Source organism: Gigantopelta aegis, chromosome 3 (genome assembly GCF_016097555.1).
Source record: "Gigantopelta aegis isolate Gae_Host chromosome 3, Gae_host_genome, whole genome shotgun sequence".
In the NCBI taxonomy this organism is placed as follows: domain Eukaryota; kingdom Metazoa; phylum Mollusca; class Gastropoda; order Neomphalida; family Peltospiridae; genus Gigantopelta; species Gigantopelta aegis.
The window spans coordinates 18,758,920-18,781,900 of NC_054701.1; the positions used below are offsets into that span (position 1 = coordinate 18,758,920).

Consider the following 22,981-nt stretch of genomic DNA (forward strand, 5'->3'; position numbering starts at 1 on the left):
TCAAAACTTCAATACTTCTTTTAAAAATCTTCTAGGCCAGAAGAAATATTTCTTAATTAAAATTTACCAACTTAAATGAGTGCTTGGTATTATAGTTTTGGCTATTTTGTCATTTATTCATTACATGTACAAACTAAACAGAGATGTTAATCATTGCAATGCTTTTGTGTTTTATACTATAGAGGTGAGCAAACTACAGAACCACCTGAGTCTGTTACGAGAGGAATACGTCAAATTACAGAACAAGTATGCTGACCTTGAACGCAAGTACCAGGTTGCCGTGGCAGTAGTGGGTGCTGGAGGCCAGGACAGCTTTGTGGCCAAACTCCTCTCTCTCGTAGCTGACCTGTTTGACAAGGAGCAGTACAGGTCAGTTATAATCAACAGGGGTAGATTTGGAGGGGGAACCAGACCCTGGCCATCTCATTTGGTGGTGAACTACACCCTACCAACATTGTTCCTGCATGATGTCTGTCGCTCATTTTTAAAACCAGTATTCCATTCATCAAATGGGCCAACTCCATCCTTTCAGTGTGTCCCAATCCCATCCTTCCTGTTTACTTAAAGTGTCAGTGCACAATGTTTAATCAATTATAAAAACCTTCTTCAATAGGATTTAACAAATAGAAAAACTGCTGGTAGACACTAACATAGATTGTTATGGCTATACTTGTACAACTTTATCATCAGTAATAACACATTTCATTACACAATTCTATACAGAATATAACGTATTCAGGCATCGAAATAAGTCGAGAACGGTCGTTCAGGTTACCGGGAGGTTACCACATGTTAGAAAAGTCGAACGGTGTTTCGTTCTTGATAAAAAATTTCAACGAATGGTAGTTTCGTTTCTGAACGTAAACCAGGCAATGCATTCAGGACTTCTGCGTTTCATTTTCTCGTCAGGAATTGCATCGATGTTCACACACAAGTCACTCCGCGTTTAAGCAGCGTCCACTAAATGAATTTATGTCCGCGTTTTGTTTTCTCGTACAAAATTGCACCGATGTTCGTGCGCACTTGTGCAATTGTAAAGCAATTTTGGAAATCCGCGTTTAAGCAGCGCCCACTAGATAAATTTACTTCCGGATTTCGTTTCTCGTATCGATGTTCGCGCGCACCGATACAATTTCAGAACGACCGCGTAGTAGTAACAGGAATTCAATTCTAACTTTCATATAGTTGTGGAAACCTATAGGTTACCACCGGCCTTGGTGGCGTCATGGTAGGCCATCGGTCTACAGGCTGGTAGGTACTGGGTTCGGATCCCAGTCGAGGCATGGGATTTTAAATCCAGATACTGACTCCAAACCCTGAGTGAGTGCTCCGCAAGGCTCGATGGGTAGGTGTAAACCACTTGCACCGACCAGTGATCCATAACTGGTTCAACAAAGGCCATGGTTTGCCATCCTGCCTGTGGGAAGCACAAATAAAAGATCCCTTGCTGCCAATCGGAAGAGTAGCCCATGTAGTGGCGACAGCGGGTTTCCTCTCAAACTCTGTGTGGTCCTGAACCATATGTCTGACGCCATATAACCGTAAAATAAAATGTGTTGAGTGCGTCGTTAAATAAAACACTTCTTTCTTTCTTTCCTATAGGTTACCAGATTATATTTTGTGGTAACCTGTAAATGGGTTACCAGACACAATGCTTATTTCGATGCCTGTGTATTGGAATTTATTGAACTATAGCTGTTCCACTGATACATTGATTAATATTCAACATTCTGGCACTATTGCTGGAGTCATTAATAATACCCCCCAAAAGTGGTAAGGCTGAAGCAACATTCAACATTAGAAATTATATTATACCATGGTGTAATAAATGTATCTGTATTACATACATGTGTTATTTTGGTTTTACTAAACATGATACACCGTTTCATAATACCACAATGTGATACATACGTAAATACATATACATGTATTATTTTCGCAATGCAATGCTATTATTATAATAGTATTTGTATGTAATATCTTTATGAAGACTGTTTTGTGTTGCAGTGATCTGATAATCCAGCTGGATGAAGGAAAGGAGCTGAAGGCTCACAAGTTTATCCTGTCGTCTCGCAGCAGTGAGTGGGGAGTTGACCTGAACGTTGTTACTGAACTCGACCTGTCAGGTGTGTTTTATCTATGTTTAAAAAAAAAGAAATGTTTTATTTAATGGTGCACTCAACACATTTTATTTACGGTTATATGGCGTCAGACATATGGTTAAGGACTACACAGATATTGAGAGAGGAAACCGCTGTCGCCACTTCATGGACTACTCTTTTCGATTAGCAGCAAGGGTTCTTTTATATGCACCATCCCACAGACAGGGTAGTATATACCACAGCCTTTGATATACCAGTCGTGGTGCACTGGCTGGAACGAGAAATAGCCCAATGGGCCCACTGACAGGGATCGATCTGACACCGACTGTGCATTGAGCGAGCGCTGTACCACTGGGCTACGTCCTGCCCCTGTCTATGTTTAATGATAATGACAACCAATGCCATGTTCAGGCCAAGTATGTGCGAACATATTGACTGGTACCAACGTCTTTCACATTTATTTAATGTTAGTTGCAAAAACCAAACATCACTTTGTTTCTGAAATCATATTAGATCCAAAATATACTTTGTCTACTTGAGCCAACTTTTGACGAAAAAAGTGTGATTTTGCTGGCTATATTAGGGCCTGATTTAAGCGGAACCGTAACACAATATTTGTTGTTTCAGATATCAAGCATGACGTTGCATTCTCCCTGCTGCGTTGGGTTTACACAGATGAGATTGACATCCGAGCTGAAGACACATTCTTGTTGGAGCTCCTCCGTGCAGCAACGAGGTTCAAACTCGAGGCATTACGGAGAAGGTAGGAGGAGACACATTTTATTATTAACCACTGGAAGTACATGTAGATTATGGTAAATGGAGACATTGTTAGAAATTATTATTACAAGTAGTGTACAAAGGTTTAAAACAATAATTATGTAAACTCTGTACTAATAACAAGCAGTGTTAAAAGCAACACAGATTTAAGATTACAAATTGAACAATATATGTTTTAATAATAGCAAAGTATTTGTTTGTTTGTTTTGTTTAACGACAACACTAGAGTACATTGATTTATTAATCAGTGTACAAAATAATACAGATTTAAGATTACATCTTTAACATTATTTAGTATGTAAATCTATTATTAACAAAGTATTTAAATGAAATGTATTGAAATTTATTTTATTTTGTTTACCTAAACTTAATGAAATTTACCCGTAGGTGTGAGAACGGGTTGATGTCGTTTGTGAACATGAAGAACTGTATCCGGTTCTACCAGACTGCAGAGGAGATGAGTGCTGAGATCCTCAAGAACCATTGTTCAGAGCTCATCTCAAACCACTGGGTACGTTACGTAGATTGACGAACCACTGTTAAGAGCTCATCTCAAACCACTGGGTACGTTATGTAGAGTGAAGAACCACTGTTCAGAGCTCATCTCAATCCACTGGGTACGTTATGTAGAGTGAAGAACCACTGTTCAGAGCTCATCTCAAACCACTGGGTACATTATGTAGAGTGAAGAACCAGTTCAGAGCTCATCTCAAACCACTGGGTACCTTACGTAGAGCCACTGGGTACGTTATGTAGAGTGAAGAACCACTGTTCAGAGCTCATCTCAAACCACTGGGTACGTTATGTAGAGTGAAGAACCACTGTTCAGAGCTCATCTCAAACCACTGGGTATGTTATGTAGAGTGAAGAACCACTGTTCAGAGCTCATCTCAAACCACTGGGTACGTTATGTAGAGTGAAGAACCAGTTCAGAGCTCATCTCAAACCACTGGGTATGTTATGTAGAGTGAAGAACCAGTTCAGAGCTCATCTCAAACCACTGGGTACATTATGTAGAGTGAAGAACCAGTTCAGAGCTCATCTCAAACCACTGGGTACCTTACGTAGAGCCACTGGGTACGTTATGTAGAGTGAAGAACCACTGTTCAGAGCTCATCTCAAACCACTGTGTACGTTATGTAGAGTGAAGAACCACTGTTCAGAGCTCATCTCAAACCACTGGGTACGTTATGTAGAGTGAAGAACCACTGTTCAGAGCTCATCTCAAACCACTGGGTATGTTATGTAGAGTGAAGAACCACTGTTCAGAGCTCATCTCAAACCACTGGGTACGTTATGTAGAGTGAAGAACCACTGTTCAGAGCTCATCTCAAACCACTGGGTACGTTATGTAGAGTGAAGAACCACTGTTCAGAGCTCATCTCAAACCACTGGGTACGTTATGTAGAGTGAAGAACCACTGTTCAGAGCTCATCTCAAACCACTGGGTACGTTATGTAGAGTGAAGAACCACTGTTCAGAGCTCATCTCAAACCACTGGGTACATTATGTAGAGTGAAGAACCACTGTTCAGAGCTCATCTCAATCCACTGGGTACGTTATGTAGAGTGAAGAACCACTGTTCAGAGCTCATCTCAAACCACTGGGTACCTTACGTAGAGCCACTGGGTACGTTATGTAGAGTGAAGAACCACTGTTCAGAGCTCATCTCAAACCACTGGGTATGTTATGTAGAGTGAAGAACCACTGTTCAGAGCTCATCTCAAACCACTGGGTACATTATGTAGAGTGAAGAACCACTGTTCAGAGCTCATCTCAAACCACTGGGTACGTTGTGTAGAGTGAAGAACCACTGTTAAGAGCTCATCTCAAACCACTGGGTACGTTATGTAGAGTGAAGAACCACTGTTCAGAGCTCATCTCAAACCACTGGGTACGTTATGTAGAGTGAAGAACCACTGTTCAGAGCTCATCTCAAACCACTGGGTACGTTATGTAGAGTGAAGAACCACTGTTCAGAGCTCATCTCAAACCACTGGGTACCTTACGTAGAGCCACTGGGTACGTTATGTAGAGTGAAGAACCACTGTTCAGAGCTCATCTCAAACCACTGGGTACGTTATGTAGAGTGAAGAACCACTGTTCAGAGCTCATCTCAAACCACTGGGTATGTTATGTAGAGTGAAGAACCACTGTTCAGAGCTCATCTCAAACCACTGGGTACGTTATGTAGAGTGAAGAACCACTGTTCAGAGCTCATCTCAAACCACTGGGTATGTTATGTAGAATGAAGAACCACTGTTCAGAGCTCATCTCAAACCACTGGGTACGTTATGTAGAGTGAAGAACCACTGTTCAGAGCTCATCTCAAACCACTGGGTATGTTATGTAGAGTGAAGAACCACTGTTCAGAGCTCATCTCAAACCACTGGGTACATTATGTAGAGTGAAGAACCACTGTTCAGAGCTCATCTCAATCCACTGGGTACGTTATGTAGAGTGAAGAACCACTGTTCAGAGCTCATCTCAAACCACTGGGTACCTTACGTAGAGCCACTGGGTACGTTATGTAGAGTGAAGAACCACTGTTCAGAGCTCATCTCAAACCACTGGGTATGTTATGTAGAGTGAAGAACCACTGTTCAGAGCTCATCTCAAACCACTGGGTACATTATGTAGAGTGAAGAACCACTGTTCAGAGCTCATCTCAAACCACTGGGTACGTTGTGTAGAGTGAAGAACCACTGTTCAGAGCTCATCTCAAACCACTGGGTACGTTGTGTAGAGTGAAGAACCACTGTTCAGAGCTCATCTCAAACCACTGGGTACGTTACGTAGAGTGAAGAACCACTGTTCAGAGCTCATCTCAAACCACTGGGTACGTTACGTAGAGTGAAGAACCACTGTTCAGAGCTCATCTCAAACCACTGGGTACGTTATGTAGAGTGAAGAACCACTGTTCAGAGCTCACCTCAAACCACTGGGTACGTTATGTAGAGTGAAGAACCACTGTTCAGAGCTCATCTCAAACCACTGGGTACGTTACGTAGAGTGAAGAACCACTGTTCAGAGCTCATCTCAATCCACTGGGTACGTTACGTAGAGTGAAGAACCACTGTTCAGAGCTCATCTCAAACCACTGGGTACGTTACGTAGAGTGAAGAACCACTGTTCAGAGCTCATCTCAAACCACTGGGTACGTTACGTAGAGTGAAGAACCACTGTTCAGAGCTCATCTCAAACCACTGGGTACGTTACGTAGAGTGAAGAACCACTGTTCAGAGCTCATCTCAATCCACTGGGTACGTTACGTAGAGTGAAGAACCACTGTTCAGAGCTCATCTCAAACCACTGGGTACGTTACATAGAATGAAGAACCACTGTTCAGAGTTCATCTCAATCCACTGGGTATGTTACGTAGAGTGAAGAACCACTGTTCAGAGCTCATCTCAATCCACTGGGTACGTTACGTAGAGTGAAGAACCACTGTTCAGAGCTCATCTCAAACCACTGGGTACCTTATGTAGAGTGAAGAACCACTGTTCAGAGCTCATCTCAAACCACTGGGTACGTTATGTGGATTGGTGTTCAGAGCTCATCTCAAACCACTGGGTACGTTATGTAGAGTGAATAGGTGGATTGGTACGTAGAGTGAAGAACCACTGTTCAGAGCTCATCTCAAACCACTGGGTACGTTATGTGGATTGGTGTTCAGAGCTCATCTCAAACCACTGGGTACGTTATGTGGATTGGTGTTCAGAGCTCATCTCAAACCACTGGGTACGTTATGTAGAGTGAAGAACCACTGTTCAGAGCTCATCTCAAACCACTGGGTATGTTATGTAGATTGAAGAACCACTGTTCAGAGCTCATCTCAATCCACTGGGTACGTTATGTAGATTGATGTATGTCAACAACAATCTGATTTTTCAATTTTTATGTATTTCTGTGTCTATTTAAAAAAATTGTTTTTTTATAAATTTATATTCTTCTGTTTATAGGAACAATTTATTCTGTTCAACTTACCTTTTTGGATGGATGAATGACAAAATGAAAAATATAACTATTTGGCATCAAAAGCAAAACAATGTTCATATGTGTTAACAGGTTTTTATTTTTATAACTTAAATAATTTATTTTAAAACAACAATATATGTTCTTAAATCAATACACAGATCATTCAAACGTAACCAGTCTGTAAATGCTTTGAACAATATTGATCAATTTAAATTTTTATATATTATATATATTGCTTTTTATATGATATATTGCCTTGTGATGGGTGTATACTACCAAATCAAATCCCATAGACGACAATAGTAACATATGTGGCTAAAACTCCTACCTGCAACGTATCAACCGACATAAATGCCACGGATATAAATACTACCACCTCTCACACTTAAAGTGAATCAGAAAAAATTGGGGGTCAAGCTGCTCGTTTCTGAGATAACGGGTAGCGTCTATGACTACCCTAGTTCCGCACAAAATTTGAGTACTTTTTTTTACAGGTACCCCATACATGTTTCAAGCACAAGGCTACTTAACACATTGGTACTAGATGAAATAAAATTGCATATTTGTTTTACCCAGATGAAACTATTATTTTTTACAACCAACACACTCACATGTATAACCAATCACAGGACTTGTGGTGTTCACTTCTCTATCAAAAGTTCGTTGCACCTCGAACTTTGACCCAGCCGGAAGTTATTTGGTTTAGTACTACCTGATTATTATAATTCCCTTACAAGCACATACATACTGGATGTGTAAAACACATTGGTGAGTTGTAAAGGTTTGGTGTATTTTGATGTGTAATTCTCAGAACGACTTCACAAGTTGTGACTTCAAGACTATGCCGGCACCGCTGCTGTACAAGATGTTCAAGTCGAAGACGGAGTATCCACTTCACACCGCCATCCGCGCCGAGAGAGAGGACGTTGTCTTCCTCTATCTCATTGAATTCGACTCACAGGTCAGTCAAACTACCAGTTGTATTTCTGTATCCACATCGGTGGGCCTATTTAGCTTTTTCTCGTTCCAACCAGGTTTTCCACAATTAGTGTATCAAAGGCTGTGTTATGTACTATTATGTCTGTGGATTGATCCATACAAAAGATCACTTATTTCTAATTGCAAAGAGTAGCCCTTGGAGAGGCAGAAGCTTGTTTCCTCTCTAATTATTATTCTTAACCATATGTCTGTAACAGTAGTTAAAAAGTGTTGAGTGCGTCACTGGATAAAACATATTTTTTTTCTTTATTGAAATTTACTTGTCAGTACATTTATTTTAATTATTGATATTGGCATGTTTGGAAGGCTTATGGTTGCTGTTGACTGTTAATGACTTCCTTCATGTCTCATCTTATGAAATGTTCTTCAGTAACTCAGTTCATGTTGTTGATTTTGGTTACTGTATCCAGAATTATTTGAATGTGTGTTTGTATTAAGAATCGCAGAACAGTAATTAATTCAGTGCTAGAAACAGTAATTAGCTCAGTAATAGAATAGCTATTTGGTGTCTATCATATGGTTATTTTAAGAGATTGAATCTGTTACTACCACTGAAAATAATGATGAATTAATATGTTTGAATATTAATAAAAATGATGGTGTGTTGTTTTTCCAGCTGGCTGTGAAGCTGAATGAGGTGGACAATAAAGGAGACATCGCTCTCGACTTGGCTCTGCAGTCAAAACAAGATGGTGTCGCCCAAACTCTCGTCACGAACCACGCAGACATCAACAGGAAAGACAACTCTGGAAAGTGTCTGCTACACAAGGCGATCAAGAGAGGTACGAAACTAACAGAAAATTATTATTAGCAAGATAAAGTTGTTTAGTGGCCATGCACCTCTCCAAAGAGCCATTAGAACTTACTTTTGGTGGAAGCCCAGACCTCTGAAAATTGTGAGAATGATCGTTACGTTCATGCATTGCTCGTGCGAATCTAATTTTGCATAACCTATTTTGTACGTGCAAAATTTGGATCCCAGTTTACATGGATATGTATAGGTTACGCAAAAAGAAAATTGGTTATCTGGATTTATTTCTGCGTAACCGATAAATAGAATGTGCACTCAGCACTTAAATACCTTAAGTCTGATGGCTTGACAACAACACCATTGAAACATTGTATGAGTTCGAGTTGAATGTTTGTTTCAGGTGATGAATATTCTGCTAGTTTTCTCATCAAGAATAACGCCGATGTGAATATGTCGACTCACATAGACAAGGAAACTCCTCTACACATGGTGGCCTCCTTCAATCCGGATGTCACTGACGCGGAGGTTATGGCCGGGATGGCACGGATTGCCCATCTCCTGCTCGAACATTCTGCAGATGTCAATGCTCAGGACACTGCAGGAAGGTAATTTGTGTTTTAGCATTCTATTGATAATCCAGTGTTCTGTTGTCTATAGATGGTCCAGTGTACTGTCATCTATAGATGATCCAGTATTCTGTGGTCTATAGATGGTCCAGTGTACTGTCATCTATATAGATAATCCAGTATCCTGTGGTCTATAGATGGTCCAGTGTACTGTCATCTATAGATGATCCAGTATCCTGTGGTCTATAGATGGTCCAGTGTACTGTCATCTATAGATTATCCAGTATCCTGTGGTCTATAGATGATCCAGTATCCTGTGGTCTATAGATGGTCCAGTGTACTGTCATCTATAGATGATCCAGTATTCTGTGGTCTATAGATGGTCCAGTGTACTGTCATCTATAGATGATCCAGTATTCTGTGGTCTATAGATAATCCAGTGTTCTGTCATCTATATAGATAATCCAGTATTCTGTGGTCTATAGATGGTCCAGTGTACTGTCATCTATAGATAATCCAGTATCCTGTGGTGTATAGATGGTCCAGTGTATTGTCATCTATAGATGATCCAGTATTCTGTGGTCTATAGATGGTCCAGTGAGCTGTCATCTATAGATGATCCAGTATCCTGTGCTCTATAGATAATCCTGTGTTCTGTCATCTATATAGATAATCCAGTGTTTTGTCATCTATAGATAATCCAGTTTTCTGTCATCTATAGATAATCCCGTGTTCTGTCATCTATAGGTAATCCATTGTTCTGTCATCTATAGGTAATCCAGTGTTCTGTCATCTATAGATAATCCAGTGTTCTGTCATCTATAGATAATCCAGTGTTCTATTATCTACAGATAATCCAGTTTGTGATCTAATTCTAAAGATATTCCAGTGTTGTGTGATATGTAGATAATTATCCAATGCTGTGATATGTATAGATAATCCTATTTGTTATCCATAGATATCTCAGTATTCTATGATCTATAGATAATCCAGTTTGTGATCTGTAGATATTCCAGTGTTTTGTGATCTGTAGATAATCCATTGCTGTGTGATTTATATATAATCCATGATCCATATTTTCGAGGCTATCGTAAAGCCATCAAATGCTATGACGTCACTATGGTGTGTGCTGTAGTGACATCATAGCCTAGGATGGTTTTACGATCTTGTAACGCTAAGACCCAGTTTGTTATCTACAGCTGTTCCAGTGTTGAGTGATCTCAAATAATAGTTTAGCATCTATGGATGTCCCAGTGTTGTGTGATCTGTAGATGACTTTAGAATTATGTAATTTCTAAATAATCCAACATTTTGTCATTCTTAACATTTAACACACCATTTGATCATAAATATTTTAATAAGAGTGTTGTACAATTAATAAATAAGTATTTCAATTTCTTAAACTGTTAACCTGTTTTGCAGCACTCCAATCCACACTGCAATATTTTGCAAGAATCAGCTGGTGTTTAAAGTTCTGCTTAAAAAAGGGAGTCCGGACTTGGAGATTAAAAATGTGGATGGTCACACAGCCTTGTGGTTAGCTCTTCAGCAGGTATCTAAAATATTCATATCTTCCTACTTAGGTGTTAGTGTATTCCAACCTTAACTAGCCTCTTGTCTTTTTCCCCGACAAATCCTAACATACCTGGATCCTGATATACAAAGATATACCAACTGATCCATTCAGTTGGACAGCTTGCATCTATTGGCATTCGGGTAGGATGTAGTCCAATGGTTAGACACTTTTCTGAGGTGTGATGGGTCATATACTGATGGAAAGAAAGGATCACTTGGATAGCAACAAAAAATAATGACTGCATCAAAAATCAATTCATATTGTCAGAAGTTGACTGGGAACATATAGGCAGCACAGTCAACACTATAGACATTCAGTCCCACATTACAACTTGGTATGAAATACAGACATTAATACGCTAGTTGTGAATTAAATATGGTCTACAATTTGATGTGTTCCCTTATTTCTTTCCATCAGTATATAATAGACCTTCAGTGGGCCACGTCTCCTCACTGGTATGTCAGTGCTGTACTATCTGTGAGAAAGTATATATAATGGTAATAGAGTTTTCCATCCTTATTGATAGGTGTAGCCTATGTGGCTAGCAGCAGGTTTGCAATCATTCTCTGTCTTAATTTTGAAATAACTATAAGTTAGACATGAAATAACAATACTTATAGTATACTACTCAAAAGAATTAAAGGGTCAGACGATATTTTCGACATTATTTTCAGAATGTCAATTATATTAGCTAGACCATAATGTCACGCATGGTATTGTTCCATTTTGACGAAAGTGGGTCTAAGCAACCCATAAATGAATTAAAATCCACTGTCAGTGACACTGTCGACTAGTTCTAATGGCGAAAACATGCTTACATTTGCACGTAAATTAGGGCGAAAGCGAAAGGTCTGCTAAGTGCTCATAACTTGCTTTTTCACAAAGCGCTTCATTTGCACGCTTTGCACGTGTATTCCATGTTCCCAATGCTGAATTTCCGTATAATTGGAGCTTGCGTTCGTGTACGGTGCACACTCCAAATTCGACAAAATGGTACGACTTCAACTGACTATCGAAGATCGAGGAAGGGCTATTGCTTGGCTTCAGGATGGCAATACGCAAAGAAATGTTGCTCTGAGACTTGGTGTCAGTCAGAGTGTCGTTGGCCGACTGTGGCAACGGTACCAAGCAACGAATTCTGTTCAAAATCGTCCACGTTCGGGAAGACCCCGAAATACTACAAATAGAGAGGACCGCTACATCACCAATATGGCTCTACGTCAAACGCACAACCACTGGATGACAATGCCAGACCCCACCGCGCCAGGGTGGTGACAGACTTTCTCAGACAACAAGGTATCGCAAGGATGGATTGGCCAGCATATTCGCCTGACTTGGCCCCAATAGAGCACGCCTGGGACGAATTAGGCAGGAGAGTTCGGGATAACCATGCCCCTCCGGCCAACCTTCATAATGATCTGGGTCAACTTCTTATGGCAGAGTGGCAGGCCATTCCCCAAGAGTTCTTCAGACGTCTGATCAACAGCATGAGGCAACGATGTGTCGAGTGTATTCGCGCCAGGGATGGATTCACACACTATTAAACGAATGTTCTAATGTGTAAAATCCATGTTTGACAACCTTCAACTTTGACAGCATGTCATGTGACTTTCTTGTATACAGTGACGTTTATTTGTGGTTTTTTGTAAATATGGAACAATAAATAAAAAAATTGGTGTAGTTTACATCATCAATCTAATACACTCTGAAACTTATTTGGTTATAAATTTTTGACCCTTAAATTCTTTTGAGTAGTATATAAAATTTGCTGACAGGCATGTATGAATGCATTTTAGCAGGGAATAGTCTACTCTGTTGTGAGCGAAGTTTATAGTGGAGTGGGGTTGTGGTGGTGGTCGAGTGATGCTCCCCTGGAAAATATATTGAAAAGTTTTGGGTTTTTTCTTGAGCAGGGTTTGGTTTCGACCCCTGAAACCCCTCTGCACTCACACTTGGCTGTGTTGTTAATGAAATATTGCTTTCCTTTCTTGTTGACCTATAATTTATTGTTATACAGTCAATGATAGGTGTTGGATGTTTGTGTTTCAGGTTGCTGACCGGTCTCAGGATGTGGAGGTGGTGTACGGTGTTGATAGTTTTGCCTCTCAGCTTCTACAGCACGCCAGTTCTCCTGACGCTATTGAACCAGAGTCGGGTGAGTATCGTACATAGCGTTTACTGTATTATCTTCTACATGAAAATTAGTGTAATAACTATTTAGCCTGTATAAGTGAGAAAATTCTACATGTGATAATTATATAACCTGTCAAGTGAGTATTCGTCATGGATATTTTGTAATAACTATATCACCTGTCAAGTGAGTATTCTAAATGGAGATTACTGTACTGTAATAAGTAGATAGCATGATCAATATTACTAGTCCCCTACCAGTCCAAGCGGAGGGGACTCTAGATTTCTTGTCCGTCCGTTTGTCCCACATAGTTTTCTTGATATTTTTTTCAGAATGCTTTGAGCTGAAACTTTGTGTCCAGCTTTATCATGTACTGTTACAGATCAAGTTTGACAGAGTTATGGCCCTTGAATATAGGAGATATGAAAAGTTTGTTTTTCAGACTTTTTTCAGAAAGCCTTATTGAAATGAAATTTTGTGTATAGCTTTTTACCGAAGTAAGGCCCTTGAATGTAGGAGACACGAAAAACTTGTTGGGTTCGGTAGGGGAATTGTATTGCTTTAGCAGTACTCTCAGAATGCTTGTTTATTATGACTGTTAAAGCTGAGATTGTCATTGTATATTGAGATCACATTGAATTTCTCCAGGCTCCAGTCTTCTGCATCTGTCTGCTCAGGACGGTAACCAGGCTGCGGGAATATTCCTCGTGAGACGTGGTGCCAGTGTCGTCCATGCCAACAACAAGGTGAGATTGGTAAAAAGAGTTTAAAGCCAATATTAAGAGCTTTCCCTGCAAAAACTAATTCTAATATATATGTATATTGTTTTACATAAGCGTTCAGATATCTATGTTGTGAAGAAATAAAAAATAACACTGTCTAAGTTAGCTCCAGGGGATGGGACATAACTCATTAGTGAAGTGTTTGCATGATGTGCATTTAGTCTAGGAACAATCACCATCAGGGGACCTATTGGGCTATTACTCCTTTCAGGCAGTGCTCCACATCCTGTCTCTGGGATAGTGCATAATAAAAAGAATCCTTTTCTGCTAATTGAAAAGATTAGCCCATGGAGTGGTGACAGCAGGTTTCCTCTCTCTCTTTATCTGTGGTCCTTAACCATATTTCTGACACCATATAACCATAGATTAAATATGTTGTGTTGTTATGTAAAACATTTCTTCTTCTTTTGCTCCAGGGAGAAACAGCCCTGCACATTGCCTGCCAGGCTGGACTGACAAACCTGGTGCAGGAGCTGCTAGCCAAGGGAGCTAACCCAAACGCTCAGACCCTGACGCCACCCTACTTGATGTCGAACATGGCGTCTCTGGGCCTTGATGACAACGCGCGGCCCGTCACACAGCAGACGCCACTACACCTTGCCCTCGGCAACAACCACAACATGGTCGTCGAGGTCTTCCTCGCTCACAAAGGTGAAGGTCGTATTCATCTTGAACACTGTTAACAAACCAGTAGAAGAAATCTAAATTATTGCACAAATTTCACATAATTACAATTGAAGCATACCCATAACATATTAATTAATATAGATATGGTTTTCCATCAAACTCCTGATCATGTGTATCATGTACCTCACCGGTACTTTTGTTTTCTTTGATTAAAGACAAAAAATTTATAAAAATAAAAATAAATGTAATTAATGTGCTTGCTTTTGTAAATGAATGGCAAAGTATATAACAGGGATACTTTAATAATTAATAATATATTTGCAGAGTGTTTTTATAAACTTTTATGGCAGTTTTAGAGTTAATTATTGAAAAATACTTGTTTAATATCAGGCATCATGGTGCTAATTAAGGCAAGATGGTGCCACACCATGCTAAAACAAGCTAGGGAAAACACTGCAGTGGCAGAAGCCTAAATGATAACCAGTCTTGAATAAAGAATGTCTTTTGGGGATGACACCATTGCATGTTTCTATTTATGTCGCATTAATTTTTCCATTAATATAAAATTAAGTGCCATAAAAAAACAATATTTAAGCAACGGTCTGCATGGTTGTAACATTTTGTCCATTTAATATCTGCATCATGGTTTTACATAGTATTGTACTGACATTTGATTTTTAATACCTCCTGGCAAAAATAGTTGCCGAGATGAGGTTCCATTCTTCTCGTCATGTTTTGTTTCATCCTAGAATAAGTGAAACATTTTGTTTTTCAAATACACTGTACTAACTCATGTCAATTTATACAAGTGCTATATGGTCTTTTATTCCTTCAGTAGTATTTATTTTATAAAACAAAGTTACGTTTTATTTTTTTTGGAGGGTTTATTTAAAAACAAAAACAAATTGAAGAAACATTCAAGCAAACACTATAAAGCATTTACCAAAATAAAATATACACGAGACTGTTAAAATGTATAAAATAAAAACTTGTGTATTTTATCTTGACAGCTGAAGTGTCTAAAAGCTCCAACAACCTGATAATCATGCCGAGTTTCAACATCAAGGACTCTCAAGGTCAGACAGTTCTGGGTCTCGCTCTCTGGAATGGCCTCCATGATCTGGCCGCCAAGATTCTGAAAGCGGGAGCTAATATAAACGAGAAGAATGCGGAAGGTTTGACGCTGCTGCATCAGGCCATCGAGAAACAGGACACAAACAGCGCACTCTTTCTTATAGAACACGAGGCAGATATTGAGGCTAAGTAAGCTGTCATGTCGCAAAAAATAATTGTTTTCATTGGGTTATTTTATAATATGCAAAGTAACTTGTCATTGTTAGGAATTCTTATTAAAATCAACAGCTGATGATGATTAAATCAGTGTGTTCTAATGGTGCCATTAAGCAAAACATACTTTAATTTTTTTATTAAAAGCAAAGTAACTTGTCATTAAATTCAGAGTGGCTTGTCCTTGCTTTGAAATTGTATTAGGAAGAAAACACAATTTTTTTATTATAAATGTTTTTGATTTTGAATGAAATGTCTGTGAGAATCGACAAGTCCTTTGATTTGAAAGTTTGATTACATACATCTATTTAAATTAGTCCATAATAGTGTGATAAAAAGATTGTTTCTTAAACAAATTTTTAATATCCATACCTTCCCATTTCAAGGGAGCTGTCACTCTTGCTTCTCATGATTTCCCTGAAATTAGTTCAAGGAGTGTAATTATTAGCTCCCCTTAACATGTGAATTTATATGTTATCAATATAACATCTTAAATGGCTTCCCATAATCTAAGCTAGAGAAGCAATTAATCATTCGCCTCAAGCCAGTGCACCACGACTGGTACATCAAAGGCCGTGGTATGTGCTATCCTTTCTATGGGATGGAGCATATAAAAGATCCCTTGCTGCTAATTGAAAAGAGTAGCCCATGAAGTGGTGACAGTGGGTTTCCTCTCTCAATATCTGTGTGGTCCTTAACCATATGTCTGATGCCATATAACCGTAAATAAAATGTGTTGAGTGCATTGTTAAATAAACCATTTCCTTCCTTCCATTCCCATCAATTTGTTTTCACAACAAGGTCTGATTATGAGGTGTATACATGTAATACAATTAATGTTACTTGGATAAATGTTTAACATCAACTGTGTAACATAATAATTAATATGTAATTAGCATAATATGTGTTTAATATCGCCAGCCATGTATATAATAATGATTATGTTATATGAACAAGTGTTTGATATCATTGCCTGTGTGGTAACCTATATCATGGTTGTTATTTTCTCAGATCTCCAGACAGTGAGACGCCCCTGCAGCACGCTATAACTCGTCACCTGCCCGTGGTTGTTGATGTGCTGTGTAAGAAGGGTGCCAACATGAACGTTGTCAATCCGAGTGGGAACTGTCCTCTGTGGCAGGCTCTCGATACTGGACAGGAGGACATCGCTAAGTGTCTGGTGGGTGATTCTCTGATATAGTCTTTAACCTTCTTACTACTGGGGATGGGATTTAGCTCAGTCGGTTGAGTGCTCGCTTGAGGTTCTTGTGTTGCAGGATCGAACCACCTCGGTGGATCCATTCAGCTGATTGTGATTTTTCTCGTTCCAACCAGTGCACCACAACTGGACAAAGGCCATGGTATGTGTTTTCCTGTCTGTGGGAAAGTGCATATAAAAGATCCCTTGCTGCATTAAAAAACATGTAGCGGGTTTTCTCTGATGACTAAGAGTCAGAATTACCAAATGTTTGACATCCAATAGCCAATGATTAATTAATCGATGTGCTTCAGTGATAAACATTAAAACAAACAAACTTGATTTATTTATTTATTACTACGGGATTAATTTTTGAAAACAACATGTTGAGGGGGTACAAATTATAACTTTTACTCACATATTTTCACTTAAAATGTTTATAAATATATAAAATAATGTTGAATATGAATCAGTAAGTATTAATTTGTAATTTTGCAAAACATTTATGAAGTCACGTTTACTTCGCACATTTGTGGCCAGATGTCCAGTATTTATTTCCATTATTCCCAATAACTCTGTTTCTCTAAACAGAATGTCTTTTGAAAATGAACTACATGTATGATTAATATCTCAATATTGCGTAATTGTTTTCATTGTTGGTAAAATGGTCACATTTATTATCAAATTAGTTGTCACAATCAGCTATTAATTCCTGGAAATAACCGTGACATTCTGCCATTGTTGTTAAGTGAAAATACTCTCCGAAAACTACTTTTTCGATGCAACATTTCCAGGCACTTCTCATACAAAAACATAAAGCTGAAGCGGCCATTATCAAGATTAGTCTCGATCTGTATTCTATTATTATTTCTGGTTCAGTGCAAAACGGCATGAAATGTGAACGTACTGTATGTGATATACAGTGTGTCGGCTTGCATGATGTTAGGCGAGATATCTCACCTGCAGTAGTCAGAAAGTTAAATCTGTCACACTGTGTCTAGAAGGTAGAAGTTTGTTTTGTTTAACGACACCACTGGAGCACATTGATTAATCATCGGCTATTGGATGTCAAACATTTGGTAATTCTGACTCTTAGTCATCAGAGAAAACCCGCTACATTTTCCTAATGCAGAAAGGGATCTTTTATATGCACTTTCCCACAGACAGGAAAGCACATACCATGGCCTTTGTTCAGTTGTGGTGCACTGGATGGAATGAGAAAAAACCCAGTCAGCTGAATGGTGTTTTAGTTATATAGGGTTTAAATCTTACACCAATAATTTGGTGTAAATATGTATGTAGTGTTTAAATCTTACACTCAGCATCTGATGTTTGTTTGATATGGTTTGAGACCATGTAAAATTAACCACTACATTTTGCAGGTACAACAAAAGTGTGATGTTAATTTGTGGTCGCCTGGCCCTGGTTGTTACCAGACGTTGTTACACCGAGCTATAGATGAAAATAACGAGCACGTAGCTTGCTTTCTCATTAGAAGGTTTGTATATATCTCAGTATGTAAATTATTTAAACTGAATGACCAGCATTTCAGCCACTTAATTTTTTTTAAAAACAGTTTACCTTCAAGACTGTTTAATGGCTAGCTTCTTATTCACAGATGGTTGATTAAATTAAAAAACAAACCCAAAGTATTTCAAATAATTTGTATTCTGTTCAAGGATACAGATAGACAGAACTACAGTCTCCAATTTAAAAAAAATGTTTCTAAGCAGATATTGTATGCTTTGACATCCCAGTGAATACGCCCTCTGGCGCAAGCGCGACTTGTGAGATATGATTGCAAACTTCACTTGATGAGATATAAATCATATTTGACAAAAACCATGAAATATCCTCTATTTATTTAAGTGTTGCCAATCAGTAACAATTATTGTTTTTGATGATAATTATTAGACTTGTAATCCTTATTTTCCAGTGGCTGTGACAAAAACAGTCCACGGAGAGAGGGGACTGACTGCTCTAATGGAGAAGAATCCAGGTGAACTCTAGTCTCATGGCTGATTAATCTCTGTTCATGTATATTCTGTAACATGTATTGGATTCTTCGATTATCTCAGAATGCTTTCTGGTTTAATTATTGCATTTAAGTTATTTCTTTTAAGTTCATTGGGGTATGAACAAGAAAAATCATTTGCAAACTGAATCAGTGAAAACATTCTTATTAATAATAACATTTAAAAGTGTCTGTTTTAGTTTGAATTCTTTTTTTTTGTTTTGAAACAATAATGCTCAATATGACAAAAAGATCAGCATCAAGTGACATCATCAGATATGATGTTCCTTAACAATGTCTTTTCATGGCAATCATGGCATCCAATGACTGTAATATTTTTCCAAATAAAAATCCTGCAAATCCAATAAGTATTGGATTCCTATAGCATCAGGCTAAAAAAGCAGGCATCTATACTCCAAACTAGCTCCCATTTTAGATGTTTCTTCTCAATAATGACAGTTTGTCTTGATGTAAAACCGAAAAAGAAATAACAAAAATATTCTTCTTTTTTTTGGTGCAATTTGTAAAAATATTGATTAATCAAAGATAAAGATATAAATAAAACAGCAGGAATGTTATATGTTCACAGAGTTCTAGATTAATTATTATAGTTATTTTTCAAATCTTACACTCATACAAAATGGATCTCCAAATAATAAAAACAGATTAACAAAAGAATAATTAAATATGGATTTAGTAGTATTGTGTTTTTGTGTAAAATGTTATATTTTAAGAGATGGCCAGTGTTCAGTGATAAATACATGTAAGTATTGTGTTTTTGTGTAAAATGTTGTTTAAGAGATGGCCAGTGTTCAATCATAAATAAGTATTGTGTTTAAGTGTAAAATGTTATATTTTAAGAGACGGTCAGAGTCCGTTACATCTGGCGTGTGCCTGGGGTCTGGAGATGTTGGTTCAGTGTCTGATGGAACATGCTGCAGATGTCAACGCTCAGGTAACACAGAGGAACAACACTACATAACAAAACATAACGGAGCCAGGGTTTTGAGAGGGGGGTTCGTTTAGTCTTGGGGGGGGTCTGGGGTCATATTGAAAACAAAAAAAGCCACCTGACCCCCCCCCCCCCCCCCCCCCCCCCCCCTCCCCATACACATAGCTATAGAGAAATCAGTTTAAAGTTATGTTTTAGAATGATGAAGGAAAGACTCAGATACACATAGCTATAGAGAAATCAGTTTAAAGTTATGTTTTAGAATGATGAAGGAAAGACTCAGATACACATAGCTATAGAGAAATCAGTTTAAAGTTATGTTTTAGAATGCTGAAGGAAAGACTCAGATACACATAGCTATAGAGAAATCAGTTTAAAGTTTTATGTTTTAGGATGCAGAAGGCAAGACTTAGATACACATAGCTATAGAGAAATCAGTTTAAAAGTTTTATGTTTTAGGATGCTGAAGGCAAGACTCCGATACATGTAGCTGTAGGGAAATCAGTTTAAAGTTTTATGTTTTAGGATGCAGAAAGCAAGATTCAAATACACATAGCTAGAGAGAAATCAGTTTAAAGTTTTATGTTATAGGATGCTGAAGGCAAGACTCCGATACATGTAGCTATACAGAACCAGCACACAGTGATAATCTCTCTTCTCCTCTCACATCCGAACCTGAACCTGACGCTGCGAGACAAAAATGGCTGTACGCCGTTTGCGTGTGCAATGATGACACGAAACAACAAGGCCGCTCAGTCGATCCTCAACAGAGAACCAACTGCAGCAGAACAGGTAACACTGAATACAGAAAATATATCTTTAACATAGAGAAAGTTTACAATAATTTGCAATTTTATACAATTTATGATCGTTATACATCAATAAATTAACAAAATCTGACCAACAATTCTATTATATATGTAAGCTGTTTACAATATGTAATGTTATGCAATGCATACCACAGGTCTTGCACACAACAGTTTGCTATGTATTTGTTGGATTGATGTAAACTATATCAATCACAACAAGTTAAGGGCCACATGGACACTATGTCTGAGAAGGGTATCCCATTCACTTTGCCAATGGTATGGAAACACTCTTACAGTTAATGGATGACGGAATAGCTCTCTTGCAGGCATCTCACTACTTGTCTCATGGATATGCTATCATTCAGATATGACAGGGCTTGACCAGTCCAGAATGCTCAGTTTACGTTTTGGTGGTATGGTTAATCAAAGCCAATTTAAAAAGAAATTTATACCCTCCCATGCAGTTTTCAATTAGGTGCCCTGCTTAGTCAGATAAAGTTTTTTAAAAAGTCAAACAATCTTTGCCATACACTTTCTACCAGCAACCAAATAAGCTGTGAGTAAAAGGCTCATGTACATGCAGTCTGAAATGCTTTATTCGTGTCTGTAACCTACTTTTCATTACCTATCACTGCCTCTGATTATTTTTTTTTAAATTGAAAACTTATTGTAAAATTTTATACTGACCCATAACTTGTGACTGGTATACATGTAGGGTCAAATTTGTAAAATGATCACTGTGCAATTTTCACAGGTCTGATGTCTATTACTCACTGTATATATGAAGTATATGTAATAATTTGATACACAGAGCTAGACTGATACACTCTTGTTCAAACCATGTACTAAAGTATTAATGGTATACAGTAGATACCAGCACTTCTGGGCTGTTTTTATTTTCTGAAATTGTTTCAGGTTGATGGGCGTGGCCGTAACTTCCTGCACACCGCCATCATGAAGGCAGACATTGAAAGTGTTTTGTTTCTGCTCAGTGTTCACGCCAACCCTAACTCCAGAGTTCAAGACTCACAGCAGTTAACTCCTCTTCATCTAGCCGTCCACGCTGGGTCGGAGATCATCGTCAGAAATCTGGTACATTGTTCGTCTTACTTTTGTTGCTGCTGTTATTATTGTTCATTTATCTGTCTATCATTACTTCTTTCCAGGGGCGGGTGGGACGTAGCCCAGTGGTAAAAAGCACTCGCTTGATGCATGGTCAGTCTGGGATTGATCCCTGTCGGTGGGCCCATTGGGCTATTTCTCATCACAGCCAGTGCACCACAACTGGTATATCAAAGGCCGTGGTATGTGCTATCCTGTCTGTTGGATGATGCATATAAAAGATCCCTTGCTACTAATGGAAAAATGTAACAGGTTTCCTCGCTATGACTGTGTCGATATGACCATATGTTTGACATCCAATAGCCGATGATTAATAAATCATTGTGCTCTAGTGGTGTTGGTAAACAAAACATACTTCTTTCTTCTTTCCAGGAGCGTGATTTAGCTCAGTTGAGTGCTCGCTTGAGTCGCATGATTGAACCAACTCAGCAAATCCATTCAACTGACTGATTTCTTTTCTCATTCCAACCAGTGCACCACAACTAGTGAAAGGCTGTGGTATGTGCTTTCCTGTCTGTGGGAAAGTGCATACAAAAGACCCCTTGCTGCATTAGGAAAAATGTAGCAGGTTTCGTCTTATGACTACTTGTCAGAATTACCAAATGTTTCACATCAAATAGCCGATGATTAATAAATCAATTTGCTCTAGTGGTGTCGTTAAACAAAACAAACTTTCTTTCCATTACCAATATTTAGTAACCGTTTTTAGTCTCACGGAATCCCCATTTCATGTTTAACCTTTAGACTACTGGATTAATTTTTTAACAAAAACCATGTTGAGTGGATACAAGTTTATATTTTTTACTGACATATATTCACTTAAATGTTTTATAAATACCTGAAATAAAGTTCATTTACGGGCATTTGTGGCTAGCCGTCCAGAATTTATGTCCATTATTCCTGATAACAGTGGTTTTCTGACCAGAATGAAAAAAACCCCAGAACTACGATTCATATCCCAATATTTGGTGACTTTAGTTGTTGGTAAAACGATCAAATTTATTATCAAATTAGCTGTCACAGTCAGCTATCGATCCCTTAAAATGACCGTGACGTGCCACCATTGTTGTCAAGCGAAAATACTTGCCGAAAACCAGTTTTTGAATTGAACATTTCAAGGTGTTTTCAATAGAAAAAATCAAAATAAAACCACCATTTTGAAAAGAAATCTTTTTTCTTTTATTATATTTCTGTTTCCGGGGTATACACTGTTTGCAGTATACATTATGTCGAAGGTTAAACATGGCTGGGGTTTAGAATTAATCATGTAGCAAAACGTTTTATTTTTTCCAACACGTATATGAAAA

The 22,981-nt window shown here is 38.3% G+C and overlaps 1 protein-coding gene across 1 annotated transcript in view; it reads left to right on the top strand.

The window, feature by feature from the left end:
• The window catches only part of LOC121368528 (rabankyrin-5-like), a 35,317-nt gene that overhangs the window by 1,451 nt on the left and 10,885 nt on the right, over positions 1-22,981 (top strand). Inside the window, exons 2-19 of the mRNA XM_041493265.1 lie at positions 183-369; positions 2,008-2,126; positions 2,730-2,865; positions 3,270-3,393; positions 7,672-7,821; positions 8,476-8,641; positions 9,011-9,215; positions 10,599-10,728; positions 12,802-12,907; positions 13,532-13,629; positions 14,082-14,316; positions 15,303-15,555; positions 16,591-16,759; positions 18,160-18,275; positions 18,714-18,776; positions 19,653-19,746; positions 20,335-20,535; positions 21,468-21,644. Coding sequence (XP_041349199.1) covers positions 183-369; positions 2,008-2,126; positions 2,730-2,865; positions 3,270-3,393; positions 7,672-7,821; positions 8,476-8,641; positions 9,011-9,215; positions 10,599-10,728; positions 12,802-12,907; positions 13,532-13,629; positions 14,082-14,316; positions 15,303-15,555; positions 16,591-16,759; positions 18,160-18,275; positions 18,714-18,776; positions 19,653-19,746; positions 20,335-20,535; positions 21,468-21,644 — 2,729 coding nt within the window. The remainder of the gene's footprint in view (positions 1-182; positions 370-2,007; positions 2,127-2,729; positions 2,866-3,269; positions 3,394-7,671; positions 7,822-8,475; positions 8,642-9,010; positions 9,216-10,598; positions 10,729-12,801; positions 12,908-13,531; positions 13,630-14,081; positions 14,317-15,302; positions 15,556-16,590; positions 16,760-18,159; positions 18,276-18,713; positions 18,777-19,652; positions 19,747-20,334; positions 20,536-21,467; positions 21,645-22,981) is intronic.